The 21,054-nt window shown below is 39.1% G+C and overlaps 1 protein-coding gene across 3 annotated transcripts in view; it reads right to left on the reverse strand.

Annotated features, from left to right (window-relative positions):
* Positions 1-439: 439 nt before the first annotated feature.
* The window catches only part of ERICH3 (glutamate rich 3), a 112,909-nt gene continuing 92,294 nt past the window's right edge, over positions 440-21,054 (reverse strand). For all 3 annotated transcript variants that reach the window (XM_053920811.1, XM_053920812.1, XM_045199549.2), the window contains 4 exons: positions 19,428-19,871; positions 9,389-9,514; positions 3,498-5,845; positions 440-2,826 (listed from right to left, as the gene is read on the reverse strand). In XM_053920811.1, coding sequence (XP_053776786.1) covers positions 3,516-5,845; positions 9,389-9,514; positions 19,428-19,871 — 2,900 coding nt within the window. In that variant the 3' untranslated portion in view covers positions 440-2,826; positions 3,498-3,515. The remainder of the gene's footprint in view (positions 2,827-3,497; positions 5,846-9,388; positions 9,515-19,427; positions 19,872-21,054) is intronic.

Below are 21,054 nucleotides of genomic sequence, written 5' to 3' on the forward strand. Positions count from 1 at the left end.
TGTCCATTTTTTTCTTGAATTTTTAAAATAATTTACCATGTTCTTTGATTGAAAGCAGCGGGAAGTATTACTCTCTTCTTGTGGATACAGGATATATTAATTAGATTTCATCTTTCCCCTTCCATACCACCTGATTGTGTCATTTAAAAAACTTGCCTATCATCATGGCCAGCAGCAAGAGGTTTAAGAGAACAGAAAATAAAAACGGCTAGAATTCTTTAAAGTCATTCTCAAACTCACTTTTCTTTTTTTTTCCTTGTTAAGTTTTTCCTTCCTTTGATGAGTAAATGGAAGTATGTAGAGTTTCACACAGAGTATCTTAGCATGTATGTCTACACCTCTTCTTGGACGGCAGTGTATGTGACAAAATGGAGTTTAGAGTCAGGAGACCTGAGACTGACCATGACTTCAAACAAGCCACTTAATTTTATTGAGCTTCTGTTTACTTATTTATGAAAGGGTAATAATAATTTTCCTTGGTGTGACCCCGTGCATGTGGAATACACGTATGAATGCAGACAGTCAATATAAACAGATTCAGTCCAACGAAAGTCATTCTCTCTGCTCTGCTCTGTGGAGTTTACATTTTGTAGGGAAAGGACAAAGAAGATTTTTAAAAATCTAGGCACTTATAGACTAGGACCATTCACATGTCTTATCTGTAAACATATGGTTTATTTATGATTTTGGTAATGCAACTAGGAAAAATCAGTTCAGTAGAACATACGAATAATTTTATCAACACAGTATTTGCTGAGAAAGGATTCATTTAGTCAAACTATCACAACACAATTTCACGGTTAAACCCACATGCAGATTGTTGAATCATGTTACAGAATGTTTCGATGGAATGTGTTAAATATAAAAATAATCCAATGCAATTTCCATTTAACACATTGTACAAAACTCCTTCTTCAAGGGAATTAACAAGTTTACAATTTTTCCCATAAAGTGCTATGTATTCAAAGTGCTCTGTAGCATTGAGGTTGAGATCAAGGAATGAATACTATAGAGTTCCACAGCAGTGCAGCTCAGTAATAAATGAAATTGAATATAATGTAGGGGAAATTCACTCAGAAAACAAAGGAGGTCTGTGATGTGCCATGAGTGCCAGAGCCCCGATAGGGGGTGGGACCGAAGGACTTCACATACGCATCATTACAGTCATAATACAAATGAGTTTAAAGCTGAACTCATCACTCTCATAGTGAGTACCCTTTCCTAGAGAAAGAAAGAAAACTAGAAAGAGCAACAGAAAAAAAAACAGACAGACAAAGAGAAAGTTCACAATGCTTCTACAAGCTTCTACAATCCATCTTTCAACGGACACTAATCCTCAGTACAATCAAGTCCAAAAGAGCAGTTCCCAGACTTTAGACTGCAGGAGAATTACCTGGAGGGCTTGTTAAAACCCCCAACTGCTAGACCCCACCCACTAAGTTCCCGATTTAAGAGGTGTGATACGAGGGCAGGAAGTAGTATTCCAAGTGAGGCGCATGTCCTGATCGCATTTTGAGAGTCATTATGAGGAGCCAGTGTGGATTATATGATGATTTAGGGCAACGGTTGTTAATTTTGGCTACCTAGTAGAATCAACTGGATTAAAACACAAAACCACAAACTGATGCCTACACCCATCTAAAACTAATTAAATCTGAGTCTTTGAAGTGGAACCAGGGGTTGAATCATGCATGCGTTCATGAGAATGTCTCATCAAAGTCTAATGTGTAGTCCAACTGAAAAATCACTGCTTTAGGAGATCTTCCTTCACCTCCTCACATGGAGAAAAGATAGCCAGACATACGTGTCCTTTGCAGTGCTGGTGTTTGAACACAGCTGTCTTTGAGGAAATCAAAATCCTTGGTAGGTGCCCTGATACACAACTATTTCTAGCAATATCAGGAGTTATTTAGACAATGATTGTGACTGTTGATTTATAATGCATTCCAAGGTTAGTTCACAGGTTTGAAATAACAGAACTTGGAAGGTGAGTAGCATGCTAACTTAATCCAAGTTTCTTTCCCATTGAACTGCATCAGCACACGGTCCAGGGTCTAGAATGTGGGTAAATGTGCTCATGTGCAATGTTTACCTGCTATAGTCATTGTTGTTCATTTCACTAGTTAAATTATTTACTACTTGGATTAAAATTTGAGGGGCCCCACAAATAAGGCCCCCAGGGACAAAATTCCACAAATGTTCCCCAGTCTACTTCAGAAAGCAAAACTACAAAAACACAGACAAGAAACAAAGGGTGCTTTGAAATAAGATTTCCACTTTAAATTGTGCTTCTGGCATGAATAGAAGGAATGACTATTTGTAAGTGACTATACATGCCATGGAATCATTTTACAGGTCTGGAGCAGTCTCTAGCATTGAGTATACGTGGGAAGACCTTTAGACCGCATTTTCACAAACCAAGTCATTAAAGCCCCGAGTACAGATTTTAAATAAAACTCTCATGTATGACACTGGGACTAATTTTTGATTATAAATAGAAAGGAATTTAAACAAACCCTAAGTATCAGGACTGGGCCTTTCACGTGATCTTTGGTAAAACTCAAGCATCTGAACACTATCAGTTTGATTTGAATATAGACAGCCTAGCTCTGTGGGCTATGTACCAGCCTCAGGGTCCTCCATCAGGAACCATGGGCCCGACGTTCTCAAGGTGCTCGTGGTGCTTGCAACCAGCGCTGACATATTGGGAACCAGTTCAGACAAGCAGAGTGATTCTTTTTTTAAAGACAAAATTTAAAGTCCCAGCAAGATGTTTGGGTGACTCTTTCTCCTCAGAAGTCTTCCAGAAGACATCTTTAAAATACTCTAAAAAGTAATAAAAAAAAAAAGATAGAAGGACTATGAATATAATCACACAGGATAGTAGAAACTGGACACTAAGGTATGAGGTCATCAAGAAAATAGGTAAACAAGAAAATGCTTAAAATAATTTGGTCTTTTGTTAGTCTTAATATTTTATATATTTTATACTTTTTATATACCTTTAATATTTTATATATTTATGGCCATGTATGTTATACATACATATATATATTAAACTTCACAAAACTGCAGAAATTAAGGCATAAGAGCCCATTTAAAGGCAGATAATCACAGCCATTCTTTTAAACACTAAAAAGGAGATGAATTCTGAAACAGAGTTTGTTTCTTTCCTTCCGTGCTATTGTCCCTGTGGCCTCTTCTCCTCTGTGTTTCCCCTTTGGGGCCCTGTAAGGGAAATAGGGATCTCACAAATTCAGAGAGCTGTGCTTGCAAACTCAGAGGATGTGATTTAGAGTTGTAGAGGGAACAGAGGTGGTTCCCTGGGGGTGTTTTGGCCCCACCTCCACCTCACCCAACCTGTCCTGATAGGTTGGATGCTAAGCAGCACAGACTGAAACCTGTGTGCTTTGTGCATACAAAAGGACTGACCAAAGGGGAAGGGACCCCAGGTGGGGTATTTGTTTAATCCTGCAAATGATCAGGTCTAAACTCACCATCTGTTGTGAAGTCTCTTAGGCCTTCTTTTTGTTCAGGGAAACATCTATGTTCTCACTTTCTCTTTGCACTCTATGCTCTTCTTGCTTTTCTTGGATTCCAGGGCAATCAGCCTTTACAGGGAGTATTTCCACATCCGGTAGACTCTCTCTACTCTGCTCTGACTCTCTCTCTTGGGATAATCCTAGTCTGAAATCTTCAGCCTCCCCTGACTCCTGCGCCCCACCAGGGCTCCCCATCCTTGCCTCCGCTCCTACTTCCCCTTCCTTTTGATCTTGCCCTAGCTGTGGGGCCTTCCCTTCCAGGACTGAAGCTTCTCCTAGAGCCTCCACCTCAGCCTCTGATGCTTCAGTCACTGTCACCTCCCCAACTGCTGGCACCCCCTCCCCGCTCATTGCTATTTCCTTTGCCACCACCTTCTCTGCAGCTGCTGTTTTCCCTAGTAACTCATCCACTTTGTGCCAAGCCTCCTCGCCAGTAACATCTGAAAAGGAGGAGGCTGTATTTGCTTCTGTTTTTCCCTTGGCCGTGTTCAAATGTGCCAACATTTCTGCCTTCTCCTTGGCTGTTTCCGCTGCTCCTCCTTCTTGGAGGTCTTTGTCAGCCACAACCATTCCTCCCTGCAAGCTCCCACCTGCCTCCGTGTGCCCAGCCTTCATCACTGCTGTCCACAAAGTGCACTCTTTATCCACCTCCTCCTCTGGGTCCTCGTCCACCACTTCTTCACACAACTTTTCTGCCATCATGGGATCTCCCTCAGAAATATATCCTTGGGTCATTGCTGTGGCCCCTACTTCTTGTCGCTCTTGTAAAGGCCCCTCTTTTTCCCCCCTTTCCAGTCCCACGAGGTCATCTTGATCTTTGGCTGCAGACTCCTGGGCCTCGCCTGTGGCTGTGATCGTCACCTCAGCTGCCTGCACCTGTCCTTCAGAGTCAATTTCAAGAGCTCCTGACACACCCTCGCCCTCAGGGCTGGGTCTCTCTTCCTGCTCAGGCAGAGCCACATTCTCTCCGCAGAGCGGCTTTGGTTTGCCTTTATACTCTGTGTCTCCAGATTCTCCCAGTCTTTCCCCTCCTCCCTCTTTCCTCACAGCTATTACGTTTTCCGGTGACTTTTCAAATCCAGGTGCTATTTCAGACTTGGTCACCTCCCTCTCTCTCAGTGAATTTTCTTGCCACATTGTGTCTTCAATCAATTCAGAGGCCTCCATGAGTGTTTCATTCTCAACATCACACTCCATTTCATTTTGGGGGCCTTGCGTCTCTTTCTCAGTTCTTAATTCCTTCACAATTTCCACCTCTTGCCCTTTAAACTTTTGCTCTTCTTCTAAAATGTCTTCATCCTGAAGAGCGTTTGCCCTTGTCACCTCTTCTCTCTCAGATTCAGTTTCCCCCAGAGGTGCTTTTGGCCTCTCAGCTTTCATCCTCTTTCTTTCTGCATCTGATTCCTCAGGTAATGTTTCTTTCCTATCATCTTCCTTATTAGATGCTACCTCAGTCTCAACTTCCTTCCTTTTCTCATCTTTCTTACAAAGTTCTTCCAGGCTTTCCTCCAAAACCTTCATTTGGGTTGTCTCAGCTTTGTCAGAAGTTGAGGAGCTCAAAGGGGTTTCAATTCTCACAACTGCCTCCCTCGTTTTGGCTGGTTCCTCTCCCCCAAGTGTTGCCTCTTCTAAACCATCCTCTCTCTCAGACACAGTGTCTTGCCTGGGTCTCATGTTCCCTTGGTCTACGGGTGCTTCCTCTTCACTGTCCTCCACATTTGGCTTTTCAGACCCTGCCTCACTCACAGCCACCCCTCTCTCAGCCTCTTTCTTCTCCTGCATCGCAGAGTCTCCCAGGGCTGCTACCTCCGGAATACACTCAGACTTTGGAGCTGCAGCCTGGCTTGCAAACACCGCCTTCTCTGAACCCTGCTCCTCCTTAGAAGCTGCCTTCTCTGTCTCCAGCACTGTCTGCATCAAGGCCTGCTTTTCAGGAGCCTCTTCCCCATTTAGACCTTCAGAGGCTCTTGCTGCTTTTTTTCCTGTTGGGTGTAACTCCTCTGTACTCAGCTCTTTATTCCCTTCCACCTCTGCCCTGCCTGCTATGCCTTGAGGGATCTCTCTTTCCTCTATAAACAATTCTGCTAAAGCTGGCTGCTCCGCTGTTGGCTTCCACTTCCCCAAGGTAACCTCATCAACTCCTGCTTGTCCCCACAGTGTTGCACCCCCTTTTTCTTCTACTGTGTCAGCATCCCTTTGTTGAGGGACCTCATCTTCTTCCACTGTTTCTTCCTTCTTTGGCTTGGATTCCTTGTTTGAGTTGAGGACTATGCTTTCTTCCACTACTGAATTCCTATTCGGTGCTATAAAATAAGGTTAGAAAACAAGGTGATTTTAACCCAAGTGCACAGGGAGGGGATAGTATATGTAATCTTATGTAATATGAGATATTTTGTATGTAATATCAAGGGGCCAATGATTTTTTAAAAGATTTTATTTATTTATTTTTTAGAGAGAAGGGAAGGGAAGGAGAAAGAGAGGGAGAGAAACATCAATGTGTAGTTGCCCCTCACATGCCCCCAACTGGGGACCTGGCCCACAACCCAGGCATGTGCCCTGACTAGGAATTGAACCAGCAACCCTTTGGTTTGCAAGCCTGCGCTCAATCCACTGAGCTACACCAGCCAGGGCGGGGCCAATGACATTATATATAAAACATTTTCTCCATTCTATGATGCCATTGACTATAACTTGCTCCAAAATGGCTTTTCATGATGAAAAGAGATGCTATCAAATTTACTGAACACATTGATAATAAAGGAAAATTGAACATTAGAAATGTTGAAAATAAATAAAAATTTCATGTCTTAGAATAATAAAATCCTCCCCCTCACATACACACACACCTCCTACTTTCATTTGAAATATTAGGACCTGCCAAAAATTATGCAATAAGAATAATAATGAACATTTTATCTTCTTCGAAATCATTGTCCCTTATAGCACCATAATATGCTTGTCCAATGATCAGGTTTTCTATACTCCATGGGAATTTAGCAACACAATCATACTACAGTGTGAGCTCATTATTATCCCATTCATTACTCCCATGTTTTAAACTACTATAGCTAGACATAGTAATCAAATAATTTTGTAGCTTAAGGTAAGACTTTTTACTAAAGACATCAATTTGTATTATGGGTCAGGATGCCTCCCATCTGTGTTCAGAAACTGATTTGCCTTTGGCAAAACAGGATCACAGAGCAAGACAAGACTTTGTAGTCTGGGACAATTTTCAACATAAATAACCTTCTTGAAATATTTTGTAAGTTCTCATCCATAATTCCTTGGCAAATCTGGGTATACTAGCTATCATACTTCAATAATACAAGTTCAATGTTTTTCCTAAAAGGCTTCAAATTGATTTCTTACTAATAACAGACACATGTATTTCTGTTGAAATTACCTATGCAAAACAAATAAAGGCATTTCATTCCACACACCCAAAGCATTTGAATTTTCCCAGGGCAAAATAATACTTTGGAAGATACAAGCTTCTAAAATGGTCATCTTAATTTCTATTAATTTAAATTGTTTCATTTATAGAAGACACTGGACTAGATGTTATAAAATAAGTTATCATACCAGCGTGTCAACCTCTAAATTATGTAAATCTATAAAGTAAGCAAATGTGTCTTCCTCATTTCTTTTACTTGTTTGCTGTTTCACCTTCTACCCCATTGCCAAGAATCTCTCAGAAACTTAAAGCTCTGATCTTATTCATGTCACTTCTTCTGTAGGAGGCTGCCCCACCCAGGGCTATCTTACCACTTCATTTCCTCTCCTAACACAAAGCATGGACACCTTGCATTCCTTTTGTCTCTTGCCAGCAATTGTAATTGATTTTACATTTTCCTTAAAAAATGTATTTGGGAGGTAATTTTTGACATCTTCTTTGAACAGAATAACGTAGAAACTTCAGGCCTATCAATAGGATTGGTATTGACTTTTGTAGGTGGTCCTCGGCATATCATAGTGGTTATTTATTAAATTGTACCTGGAAGGTGCCAGAGGAAAACGTTAAACCAAATGTTCACTGAGAGAGCATGTAGCCAATTCATCTAAAGGAATATGGTCCATTTTATTTCATTACAGATTATTACCTGATTTAAAAGAAAGTTAAATTAAAATGGTGAGAAGCATGTGTCGAGTCTCTTTAATGGTATATCTGTTATTCAAATTCCTATATGAAATATATTAAAAATCCAGTTATGAAATACATTTAAATGAAGTCCTCTGTTTTCTTAAACTGGTCTCTAAAATTATGGATTATTTAAAGAACTTTCAGGAAAACAGGGGAATAAAATTGTCTCCTTACCATGTAATAATACACTATGTCTAAATTCTAACAGAGAAAGTACTAATGGTATCCAGCTGAACTATTGTTTGGACACACAGTGCTGGGGAGTCAGACATGACATTCCTGAAGCAAAGGAGAGAGGGTAATTGAAGCCCTTCTGAGAAATATCACTACAAAAATATGACACATTTTTTGAAGGTACACATTTATGGGCTTCTTAATAAAAAAGAATATAGGAGAGCAAGCAACGTCCACAAACAGGCAATTTGACTTAGTGGAGTGAGCGAATGCTTGGGAGTCAGACACACCTGGGTGAGGATACCAGCTCTGCTACTCGGGAAACAATGCCTCTCTGAGCCTTCACTCTCTAATCCGTAAAATAGGAATAGCAATGCTTCACTCACAGAACTCCTGCCATAGTAAATCATAAAGTGATTAGCACAGTGCCTGGTGCACAGAAAACCCTAACAAATCTTTCTTCCACGTTTTATTCCCACTGCTTACAATATATTGTATGTTCTTGCTTAGTCAGATTTGATCTAACAACTACAGTGCCTACACTGCAGAACGTTTGGAGGACTCCTTGGGTTTAATGCCCACTATGAAAAATTTGAATTCTTCAATCTCAGGGTCCTTGTTCTACAGGTCAACCCACTGCATGTTCAAATGTCACCTGGACCTCTCCGCATTGCCTAGTGGGAACTGGAGCTCAGAGAACTGTGTAAGTGCAAATATTCTGGCTAGTGCTATTTTTGGCGAGTAATAAAGGGTTTTTTTTCTCTCTCTCTCTCTGAGCCAGGAGTCTTATATCTTTTACTAGCATCCATGAAACTATAGCTTGTTAACTTGTTCACTTGAAAATAGAGTAAAATCTCAAATACCTCATAGTGCTTGATGGCTATCATTAAAAATTAGAGGTAGAAGTAACAAGACCACATGATGGGCAAGTAAAACAAATAAATCCCCCCACCTCCTCACGCACATACATATGTTCCAATCAGGACATTTTTTTAAAAAGTCATCCTCTTACTATGGGGAATCCTGATGTCAAGGACACTTGACTAGACATACATGGAATCACACCTGTTGGGTCACTCTAATTGGCACTCTTGCAGCTGGAATACTCATTGTCAAGAGCCAGGTCATATGTTGATGGCAATAAATTCTTCCCTGATTGTAAAAATAGCTTAAATAAGTCCTTATGAAATGTACGTTGGCTCTCCACATCTCCAATCCTCCTACCTGGTCAATTAATTGGGAGGCAGGCTGTAAAACAAGACTGATCTGAAAACCCCTATCAATAAGTTCGATAATCCAAAGTTGTTTTTTTTTTTCATTTGAGTCACCTATGTATAAAAAAATAACATTTATATGTTACCAGCTTTAAATCTCTCCTTAAGCCCTCTCAACCACCTCCTTCTATCACATTGATTAGTTGAAAAGGAAAATGAGCTGGAAGAAGGAGAAAACAGGAATAGCAAGATAGAAATGGGGTTGTCTTTGGCAGATTTCTGAAGGGTTTTCCCAGGTACTGATGTGCCCGTACCTGCTCCTGTGTCAGTCTCCAGCTCAGTCAAGGGCTTCTCTCCCTCGTCTGCGCTGCTAACACCAGACTCAGCATCACAGGGGCTGTGGCAGCCAGGTTCCGCAGCTTCAGCTAATATTTGGCCAACTGATTGGAGATCATATAAAATATCAAGAGGTATAAAAACAGGTCACGGGAATATTGCTGAGCTATTTCACATCATTTCAGCAAATGGGGTTAATAGAAAAGCATTCACATTGGAATGTTACCTTGTTTTTAAAATCTATTAAGATTAAACAGCTTCCAAGCTATGATTTTTAAAAAAGACAATAGAAGATCATAAAGTAAAGAAATGCATGCAAAGAAATACTTGCATTTTTTTTAAATGACAACAGCCAGGAGCAGTAACAGATTTGCCAAATGCACATGCAATGAAGCAATTGAAAAAAGAGTTTGGTTACTTTTTTCTTTCTAGAAGTGTGTGTTATGGCTTTTATAACACCCATCACCACCGCTCTTTTAAATTGCTGAAACTACCGGAGCTGCCTATACTATGAGCATTTCATCCATTAGTAGATTTTAGTGATCTGACCTCAATACTCACTCCAAGTGCACAGAGCAAAAAGCTATCGCATGATTCCTATAAATTTGACAGGAACACCTGTTTGTACAAATTCCTGTTAGCTGCAGCTGATCACTTCAAGAACACAAAGACCCATACTCTTTGCTAACTGTGGGCAAGTTTCAGGCCCAAGCCTAAACCTCAGTTTACTCATCTGTCAAAAAGAGGTATATATCTACCCAATGATTATTGGGGGGATGAAATATAGGGATGGGCAAAAGTAGTATTCCAGTTGTGAGTACATGAAACACAGTTTATTCTTGTATGATTATTTATTAATCACTGTGTTATTTTCCATACAAACTGTAAGCCTACTTTTGCCCACCCCTGTGAAGTACTACATGTGGAGCATGTTTCTCTTTCACTGGTAGCAAGTGCCTAACACTTAATAAACAATAGCCACGATAATGACGATGATGAACGTGGCTGTTACACATAGCACCGTGCAATGTGGTAGGATTCTAGGCAGCATTGTAATATCAATTGCTTGTCTTTAGTTTCTGACATGTCCCTGTTTATGTCCCTTGCTTATCATCCAATTCCCTGACATCCACCATTATGCTACCTCCGGTTAACAAAGCTCATTCAAATAACACTAGATCTAGGTCCGCCCTCCTAGACAGGAACACAATGTCCCCCACATACCCTTTCATTCCTCCCTCCTCCCCTTCCCTTTCTTCTCCCTTCTCTTCCTCTCTCTCTCCCAGATCTCACTCCCTCGCTTCTTTTTTGCTTTCTTGCTTTCTTTCTTCTCAGATATTCTGATTCAGTTGAGGTACTTTGAAAAAAACAGAACTAGAATATGGTCTCTTTCTTGGTTTAAGATGAATTGCTAGGTTAGTTGCTTACTGATTCCTCTGTGTTTCGAAACAGATAGTGAAATATCTGCCTTATGTGGCTTTTGGGGAAAAATAAAATGACAACTATATTAATCTTAAAAGAACAAAAATGGAAATGAGAAGAGGTGCATCATATAGTTCAAATGTATTCCCTTTAAAAGTTTTTTTGAACATCAATTTTCCTCACTCATACAATATGCCAAATAGAAAAGTTTTAAAATAACAATGTAGAGATGACATCAACTTAGGAAAATTAGGTTATAGTTGGGCTTGTTATCAAATCAACCTTTATTTTAGGAACATTATAAACATAGAATGTATGAGTTAAATATTATCCTCCCCACTCTGGAATGTTATACTGCATAACTAGAGAATTTAAATAAGCAGTGTTTTAGGTCTTTTTGTATCAATCTGCTTGGCTGACTGAGCATTAAAATTCCCAAGGATGGTAGGACAGGTGGATGGGGGGAAGTCTGATTTGGTGGCAATCTCTTGAAGTTTTGTTTCCTCAGAGCCAACAAGACATCAAAGATTTTTCCAAGTACTCTATAGGCTATAAAAACATGGCTTATTATACAAATATTGAATCTTCATGTTATATACCTAGAATTAATATAATGTATGTCAATTTACCTCAATAAAAAATTTAAAGAATAAAGTTTACACTAATAATAACCAATAATTAAAATAAACAACTAGCAGCTATTGAACTAAAAAATTATTCTAAGAAGCCAAGCAGTACTAGCATAATCGGAAAATTACAACTCACTCAGAACTGACAATGAATTGTGTAGTCCCTCTGTCTCAGGACTCTAAGCGCCACTTGCCCGAGTCTGCTGGCTCACCTTGGAGGGTCACGCTTTCCAAAGAGATGAAAGCCTGTGCAGTCAGGTGTTGTCTGCTTCCGAGTCAGCAAGAATGAGACCCCAGCCTGAGCATCAAGGACTTATTAGGTGTGAGACCAGAAAATGCCTCACTTGGTCATGTTTTTTCAGATGTTCCTCTGAAACTGAGCCTTAAAAGCAAGAACTTGGCCACTGTCTAACCTGGACCATTTTTCTCCTATAGCAAAGGAGGACTGCGCCTGCTGGGACTCCCAGGCCAGCAACTTGACACAGGGCTTTGTTCCCTCTAGTTAGCCCTTCCTCCCTCAAGTCCCTCTCTTTTACCTTTCCATGAAGATGACCATGAAAAGCAAAGGTATTGTCAGTTTTCACAGCTTCCATAGCAAAATGACAGAGGCCTGTGTAGAGAATTTCTTAGAAAAGCATTTTTTCCACTCAAATGGCGAACAGGCATGGACACATGGAACACACTGACAGCTGTCGGGGGTGGGGCAAGGGAGTGCCGGATGAAAGGAAGTGAAGGGATTAGCAAAAGAACCTCTATGCACGACTCACACACACTCGCAACAGTGAGGTGACAGCCAGAGGGAAGGCGGGGCAGGGGCTGGGTGGGGATGAGTCAGGTGTGGGGAATGGGGACACTTCTAATAGTGTCAACAATAAAAATAAAGAAAAAAATAATAAAATACCAAAATATTCTTGTATTACAATGTTAGCTTTTTTCATTATGAAAACACATACTTTAAAGTAACATATACTGCATTTTCTCTAAATATGAAAGTAGTACGTGTTCATTAGCTAAATCTTGAAAATATAAAAAGTACAAAGAAGAATGGTTTTTAAAAATCCTAATTACACCATGCAGAAAGAACTACTAGTTAATAGTTTTATGGATTTCTGAGTATTTTTTTACTCTACTCTTACTGTAGATAGCACTTCATACCCCATTTTATTCATGTAGCAATATATTGTGACTACTTCCACATTCCATTAAATAAAAAAGATTCTTCATTAACTGCATAAAATGTTCTAGTAAGATTTTACTAAAATTTGATTAACCAGTGACCTGGTGTTGGATATTGTTTTCTCTTGTGTGGGGGAGATTATAGAGCTATTTCAAATACCACTTACAATGATTTTATACTTATTTTAGACTATTCCCTGAGGATAAGTTCCTGAAATTGGAATTTCTGGGTCAAAGGGCATGATATCTTTAGAAGCTTTTGATATGTCTCTACGTGTTCTACAGAAAAGTAGGTATCAATGAACAATTTTACCAATGATGCCAAGAGGCCTAATGTCCCGGTACTACTGCCGACAATGTCCCAATCTCCAGCAATTTGTTCTATATTTGACAATTTAGGAATTGAAAAGTGGTAGCAAGAATATGGTTTTCAATATTAGTAGACAAGCTTTCTAAATTCATTCCCTCTCCTCTGCTTGTTTTGAAACAAAACAAGCTATTCCACCTTAAAACCTGGTAAGATTCCTGAGTAATCAGGAATCAGAAGAAATATCAGAAGAAAGTCTTGCCAAGGACTTTTCATCTGAATTTTAACAATATAAAAAAGCCATAACAGCAAAGATATATCCACGCTTATTTGAAGTTCCTGGTCACCTTGAAAACTACCCCTGCGCTTCGATCTTTCTTTGTGTGGTCAATCAATTATCTTCCCAATGACTCACCATGACAAAATTCATAACTAACATCACCCACCTACACAATAAAGATGTTCCTGCGTTGCCTTTGGCATTGAAACATGGCCCACAACAACCTAGGATTAATTACAAACTCAAGACCACAGCTGTTCAACAAGTAACAGTTGCAGAAAGCTAAAGTCCATCCTCCACACAGTAGCTCCAATCGTCTTTTGACAACTTTCAGGTGATGTCATTTCCATGTTCAAATTTTCCCAAAGGCCTCTATCTCAAAATAAAATCCTCCCCACAGCATTTAAGTGCCTGCCTCTGGCTTCATTTTCGACCACTCTCTGGATTATCCATTCTTCCCCTGCTTTCTGAATCCTACACTCAGCAACCACACCTCCAATTTAGAGTCTTTGCCTTTGCTGTTCCCTCTGTTTCTTTTTTCTTCAGAGGACAGAGTGGCTTGCTCCTGCACTTCATTCAGGTCTCTGCTCAGATGTCTCCTCGTCAGAGAGGCCATGCCTAAAACGCCACCCCTCCCTCTGACCCGCACTCTGTCCCCCACCCGCTAGCACTTAGCCTAGATTTCATCTGTATTTTCACTCGTTAGGCTTATCTCCCCCTAGAATGTCAATTTCAGTACAGTCAGGGACTATGTTTTATTCACATGAAGAACAGCGTGAATTACGCAGAGACCTAACCTATAGTTATTGACAGAAAAAAAAATCAATTGGAACGAACAACTACAAAAGCCTCCCTATTTCACTCCGAAGTTGCATTTCGGCTGCAGATGGTAACGCGCGGCTTTCCTGTCCTTTCTCCAGGAGCACCCTTCCCTGCTTGCCTGATGGTAAGATCGCGCTGCACTTCAGCTGTAACGTTATTTCGGTTTGAATTGCCTGCTCGAGCCCCATGAATTCTCCTGATTCACATATAAAAGTATAAAGTGCCTCCTTCCATATACATTTCAGATTATATTTTGCATTGCAATGCTCTACTCTTAGTATTTTATTTATATTCAAAATGCATACATTATATTAACTTCACAAATTAATGTATCTGAATTGTTCCACCGTTAGAACACATGGCAAAGATCGTATCACGATGTATTAAGGCAACTTAAACTAAAAATAACCAAGGAAAATAAACACTCTAAAATAACACTATGCTCTTTAATACTAAATTAACCCCCAAGGACACTCTCTCGTAGTAGCTAGCAATTATAATCTTTTACATTATTTACTTCGCTGCATTCAACTCATCTTTCAGATCAGTTTACCTCAGCTTTTAGTGGACTAAACAAAGCCTAATTGAGACATATTATAAAATAATTAGAAGGAAAGTATCACTTTATGTTTTCAACCTCAAAGGCAAAAGGCATTGAGTGTAGTACTTTACTAATTTATCCACTGCTATGATCTTAAGTGAAAACAATTCAGATTAAGTTACATTAGCATAGATACTACAAAACACCGTTAATTGTATGTAATATTTTAGCTGATAGACCTATTTTTTAATATAATCACAGTTTTTATCCTGTCTAGTTTAAAAATAATTCAGCACCATACAAATATGAGAGATAATCTTTTATCGTGGGGAACCGTTCCAAGCGTGGAAAATGTGGCTCAGCCCCCACTTGGAAAAGCCAGTGGGGAGCGAGGTTGGTGGGCAGGACCCACGTCCATGGATAGGTTCTCCAGTGGGAAATCAGACCTGCATTGTACCTAGGCTGCTATGAGACTTGCTCTTGCTAAAACTCTCTGACCCTGAATTGAGGCAGCAAATGTTTACTGAGTATATTTATCTTCCCAAAATCTGAGCTAGACCTTCCAGGTATGGAGCATAACCTGGTTTCAAACATTTCTCCCTTTACATTGCAAATATCCTTCTTTGATGTATTCAGTGACACCCTCTCCTTTGTCTGCAAAAGATAACCACCCAAAACAAACCTATGCATAGTAAAGGAGGACCATCTTTGATGTAAGGGGCCTAGAAAAACAATACAAGCCTGTGAAGGCAAGGGTCGGGGCGCTCCCCATTTTGAGAGAGTGGTCATGCCGTCCCTTTTCCTCCACAGGATTTCTGTAGTCCCTGTGTATTTGCATATTGCAGCCACAACAGCAGATCCTGCGGGCCGGGATCTGCGTCATCTTGTACAGTATCTCAGGCCTCATTTCATTTCAACCTAAAAGTTTAATCAGAAATCTAAATAAAGGACACACAGTTCAATCTTCGCCAGCCTTCCAGTCTAATCCGTGTGAGGTGTGTTTTGCAGCATGTGTATTCATCTAAGTGGCCTTCATTTCAACCATGTAACTTTGGTCCCACCCCTCTCTCCCTGAGCCATTTAACTGAAGACTCAGCTAAGAAAGAGCAGCTAGCCATCATCTCTTTGCCTGGCAACAATATCAATATAACAAACGATGCAACCACAAGGTTGATTTTATCTAAAATAGTCTTAGAAATGTTTATTAAGATCTTTGAGAATATGTATGACTTCTTTTATGTTGTTATCTCATATATTTACATATTTATTGCATTATTTCCTTGAGTATATTTTAAAAACATCAGCACCCAACTGTTATAATCTATTCATTGTTAGGTTTTGATAGCATTAATCCTTCTACATAATTCTCAATATTTTATATGGTCGTTATTTCATTTTAACTATTAATGTCATATTTTCCATGTACTTTACAATACCTGCTTCTGGGCCCTTGTAACATCAGTTCTTGCACAAAAGGCAAAACATTTTAAACAAAATTTTCAAAGTTATAAAACACTAAGGTAATATAATGGACTAACATGTTTAGTAAATAAGAATAAAGTACAGTTATGTGTGTTGATATGAAAAATACCCAAGAAACAGTTTAAGTTTTAAAAACAAAGCAAGCTGTAAAACAAAACATATCATGTTTTTATCAGTATATAAAATAATATATGTGTATATAAAATATGGATACATTTATATGTGTGTGTGTATATATATATATGTATATATATATATATAATTTTCTGGAATCATGTATAAAAAACTATTATTTACTGTTCCCTCTCTGTCTCCTGGCAAAGAGCAGAGCCTGGACAAGGGAGACTGTAGCTTTCACTTTATTCTTGTCTGTTCTGTATTATTTTAACTTTTCAACCAATCTTTGGCAAGAAAAAAGTTTTTAGCCAAAACCTTAAAATCTTAATAATCTTAGATCCAGAAATTATACTTCTTGTAACCTAGCCTAAGAAAATAATCATAAATTTGAAATGACCTTCAAGTAGTAAGATATTAGAATAATAATAGTGAAAAAAAAGAAAAATGTAAATATCCAACAATATGGAAATGATTAAATTATGAGGAAACCACAGAAGGTAATAGTAAACAGATAGTAAACATATTCATAAAGATTATATAAAAACATAAAAATGCTTTGGTTATAAAGTCAAGAATAAAAGACAGTATGCATTTTATAAAAATATGACAACATAACTTATAAACCCTAACTTTAGAAATAAAAATCCTGACCAAGTGTTTAAAGTGATCTTTTTGTGTGATTAAATTTGTGTATAAATTTTTACAGTTACCTTTCTCTATTTTCTAAATTTTATTTCATAAGCTGTTCATGACAAATAAACACTAATAAAGAGACTCAGTACATATATTAGAGCTTAAGAAAGATAATCACAAAATTTGCAATCTAGTCTTGACTCTACCTTAATAAAAAAATAATAAAGTGTTTTAAAATTATAGATGCTATAAAGTCAAGAACACAGGGTTCCCAAAGTATTTGAGAAAAATAATAAATATACACACTTTCACTCCACAAATCCAGAAAAAAAGAAACCCCACCCTCTTCCAAGTGGCATCGTCCTAGCTCAGTGCCTCTGCTGTGTCATCTACCGCCTAGAGACACATCTGCACGCGTGCACCTCACTTTACAGAGAAGATGTCTATTGAGGAAAATCCAGGTGAACACTCTAGCTGACTGAAGTGGAAATGAAGTAATCATAATGTCAATGTTACTACTAAATTTTAATATCTCTACCTTTTTTGATCAACAGATTGAGCAATTTTTTCAGATTATACATTATGTGTTTCTGAATTGAACAATGAAATTGAAGATCAAAGATTTAAAGTACTTTATAATAGATTTAAAAATGTATTTTAACAAGAATCCTAACTCTTCTATGGCAGAATCCTTTAGAAAATGTTGGGGCTATTTTTGCTATAACCCTAGGGCAGAGGTTGGGGAACATATCCTGTAAAGGGCCAGAGAGTGAATTATTCGGGTTCTGTGGGTTGCAGAGTCTCGGCTGCAACAGCTGAACTCCGCCCTTGCAGTGCAGAAGCTGCCGTGAACAACGTGCAAATGAAGGAACACGGCTCCTTTCCAGTGGAACTTATTTTCTAACACTGAAATTTGAATTTAACACAATTTTGACATTACAACATACATATTATTCTTTTTTGATTTTTTTCCCAACCCTTAAATTAAAAAGAAAAAAAAAACACATTTAGTTCACAAGCATACAAAAAGAAAAGGTGGTGGACCAGATTTGACTCATGGGCTGAATGTTATCAAACTGTTCATTCTAGAGTTTTGGGTTTTTTTTAACTTATTTAAAGGTGATATCTTTGGCTACATCCTACTGTCTGGAATGCTTTTACCCTCCTCTATCCCACCTCCAAAATCTTATTTAACCTTTAAGGGCTTCCTCAAGCAAATCCTTCACAAAATCCTTCAAGTTGTCCTTAACCAAATGGGATTTCTCTTCCTTTGAAATCCCCGAGCATCTGTACCTTCTCTGATTTTATTTACAATATGGCTACTGAACTTTGTCCAGCTATTGGTATGCCAAGCCTTATTTCCAACACATTATGGGAGGGATCCTCTCTTACACATTTCTTATTGACCATGGTGCCTTGTACAAAATAGGAACTTATTCATAAAGTTCCTATGGAATAGGAACTTATTCATTGAAAAATAACTATTCAACATCCTCAATTCCTAGATGTAGGTCCCAGTGGTTTAATAACAGCTTTGAAGTTTCTAAAAGAAATATAGACATTGAAAGTATTCATAACTTTTAAAACACAGGTGGGTTTTAGTAATGTTTAAATGGGAAGACAAATTTTATCTTGGAATCAAGAAGAATGCTCAACATGTTGACAGGGGAGCCACATGAGAGCCAAAAACGATGGAGACGCGAGTTACTGGGCAGAGGGTGCCTGCTGTACGACCGCCAAACGTCTGGCAGGCACAGCCCGACTGTTCCCATGACACAGCTCGGGTTTTTAACTGTCCTTTCATGTGTCTAAGGAACTGGGGCCTGGTTATCCTGGGGCATGCCTCCCCTTCCCTGGCGAATGAAACTATCCTACACACCCAGGAACCCCTGGACCAGGACGCTACTCAGCTTTAGAGAAGAACTCAAAATAAAGTTTGGAGTTTTCTATGAAATTTTCATATTTTTACCTAAATCTGAAAATTCTTATAGCACAGATACAACAGGACATTTTTAGAAATCGGAACCACCCTGCCTAAATTCAAATCCTAAGAATGCTTATTACCAACTTACGTAACCTCTCTGAGTCATGATTTTGTCATCTGTAAAAAAATAATCATGCTGATAACAGAACCTAACTCATGGCAATGTCGAGCTGTGGTGAGGATTAGATGAGTTAATATACGTGTTTAGAACTAGCTCATAACAAGCACCTATTAGTGTTAGCTATGGACATCTTTAAATGCATATACAGCTGAAGACAAATAGCATTGCAGGTTATAACCTCTAAAAAGCCACACACACCCTTGCCTTCAAGGCACGTATTGCGTTTTATTTGATTCTTGAGATAGAATTACCATAGGAAGAAATGTACAGAAAATAGGAAACACGCTACATGAGAATTCTCAAGCAGTTTTTAAAATGCAACAGAAGGAAAACAGCAAGCTGAAAATACATGTATGATTATGTGATAAAGAGAGAAATAGGACAAAACTGAATCTTGTTGGCATTATCACAACAGTACTTCCCAAGCTTTGGCAGAATGCAATGATCGAAGTCAGCTTCCATGCATGGGGACAATGGCAGGCCAACTCAATGGCCACACTTACCACCTTTCTCCACCCTACAAGGACCTGCCATTTTGTCCTTCACCTTAGCAGTGCTTCCTTTCCAAAGTTTACGTGCATAACTTTCCTTTTCTTCCTTGGAAACATGTTCCCTGGACTTCTCAGATAAGCCCTCTGCAATCACTTGTGTTCCTTTCTTTGTTTCTTCTTCAAGAACATCCTCCAAGCTTCCCTCTGTGAGCAGAGGCTTGGTCTCCACATTCGCTTTTATTATCTTTTGGTCTTCAATTTGTAACGACTCCTCTATTGGAAGTGGTGGTTTTCCTGGCTCATCGGTTTCGCTCAAATCCTGAGAAGATGAACTTCTGACACTTAAGTTTGGACTGCCAGCAGCGTGTGCCTCCCTGTCCCCCAGGGCAGATTCATCTTCACTGCAGCTGGAATATGGGTGACTTCTGGATGATGATGACGAAGCAGTCTTTATATCTGCAAGTCATAAAAGTGATGATATCATTGTTTTCATAAAGCAGTTAGTTTGTGGGAATTATGTTAATATTATTCACACAAAATTGTTTAGTATAGTTCAGTAGATTCGATACCCTTTTCCCATTCATTCTACATAGTTGTCATGATAACAAAATAAAAACCTGTGTAATCTGTGAGTCTATAGAAGTTTTCAACAGTAAATTACATTTATCTAAAACCTAACCGTATTTACTTTTAAGAAAGCCATTCTATTGGAAAAGTTTTTTAAGTATACTCTGTTATAAAGGAAATTGAATAATATTTTACTTGTTCAGCAAAAGCCCTTATTTCACCATGATCTTGGATAAACACAGAATTCTCTGTGAATAAAATTTAAATTTTTATCTTCGTTAACACCCACCATACTACTATCCCCTAGTAGCTGAATATGGTGAGAAGACCTTGCGTTTGCATGATACCTAGACACAATTAATCTTTTGAGATGATATTCATGTGTGTGTGTGTGCGTGTGTGTGTGTGTGTGTGTGTGTGTAGAAGAAGATGTATTCTTTCAGGTTGCCCAGAAGCAAATGCTAGGATGAGAACGCATGTACACGTGATATATTAAGGACATAGTATATGCTCCAGGAGAAACTCTACCTGCGTGGGGGAGCAGGGCAGGGAAAGGAAGAAGTCAATCAAGAGAGCTGTTTCAAGAAACATTTAAACCTCAGCCTGATCCCACAGGCACCTCTGAAGTCAAAATTCTATTAGCATCTTTGCTCTCTCGAGGAAGGTGTTGGCTTTCATACTCTGCTCCAGCCAGACTTTGCAGGCCGCCCCAGGGGGACAGAAATTCCTTGGCACTTCCAGGCCCTTTGTGCCTGGATGTGAGACAACTCTAGGAGCTCATGGCTGCCCCCTGAACAGGGCAGAGGGTGCGGAGGGCAGGCACACAGAGTCCCTAAGAGAGGTTCCAGGAGCTCAGGCAGAACACTCATGTGACACCACAGATAAGCAGTCTAGGGGCTTATCAGACCAAAAATGATTTAGTAATTACTACCCCAGAAAAGCTTTTTTAAATCTCCAAGAAAGTGACATACACACCGAATCTCAACAAGAAAGAGTCTCAGCCTGAAAGTCACAGCATACACGGCTGTGGACCAGAGCACTGCAGACTCGTTTTTGAGTTCTTCCCTAACGA

This window comes from Desmodus rotundus, chromosome 3, assembly GCF_022682495.2.
Source record: "Desmodus rotundus isolate HL8 chromosome 3, HLdesRot8A.1, whole genome shotgun sequence".
Taxonomy (NCBI): domain Eukaryota; kingdom Metazoa; phylum Chordata; class Mammalia; order Chiroptera; family Phyllostomidae; genus Desmodus; species Desmodus rotundus.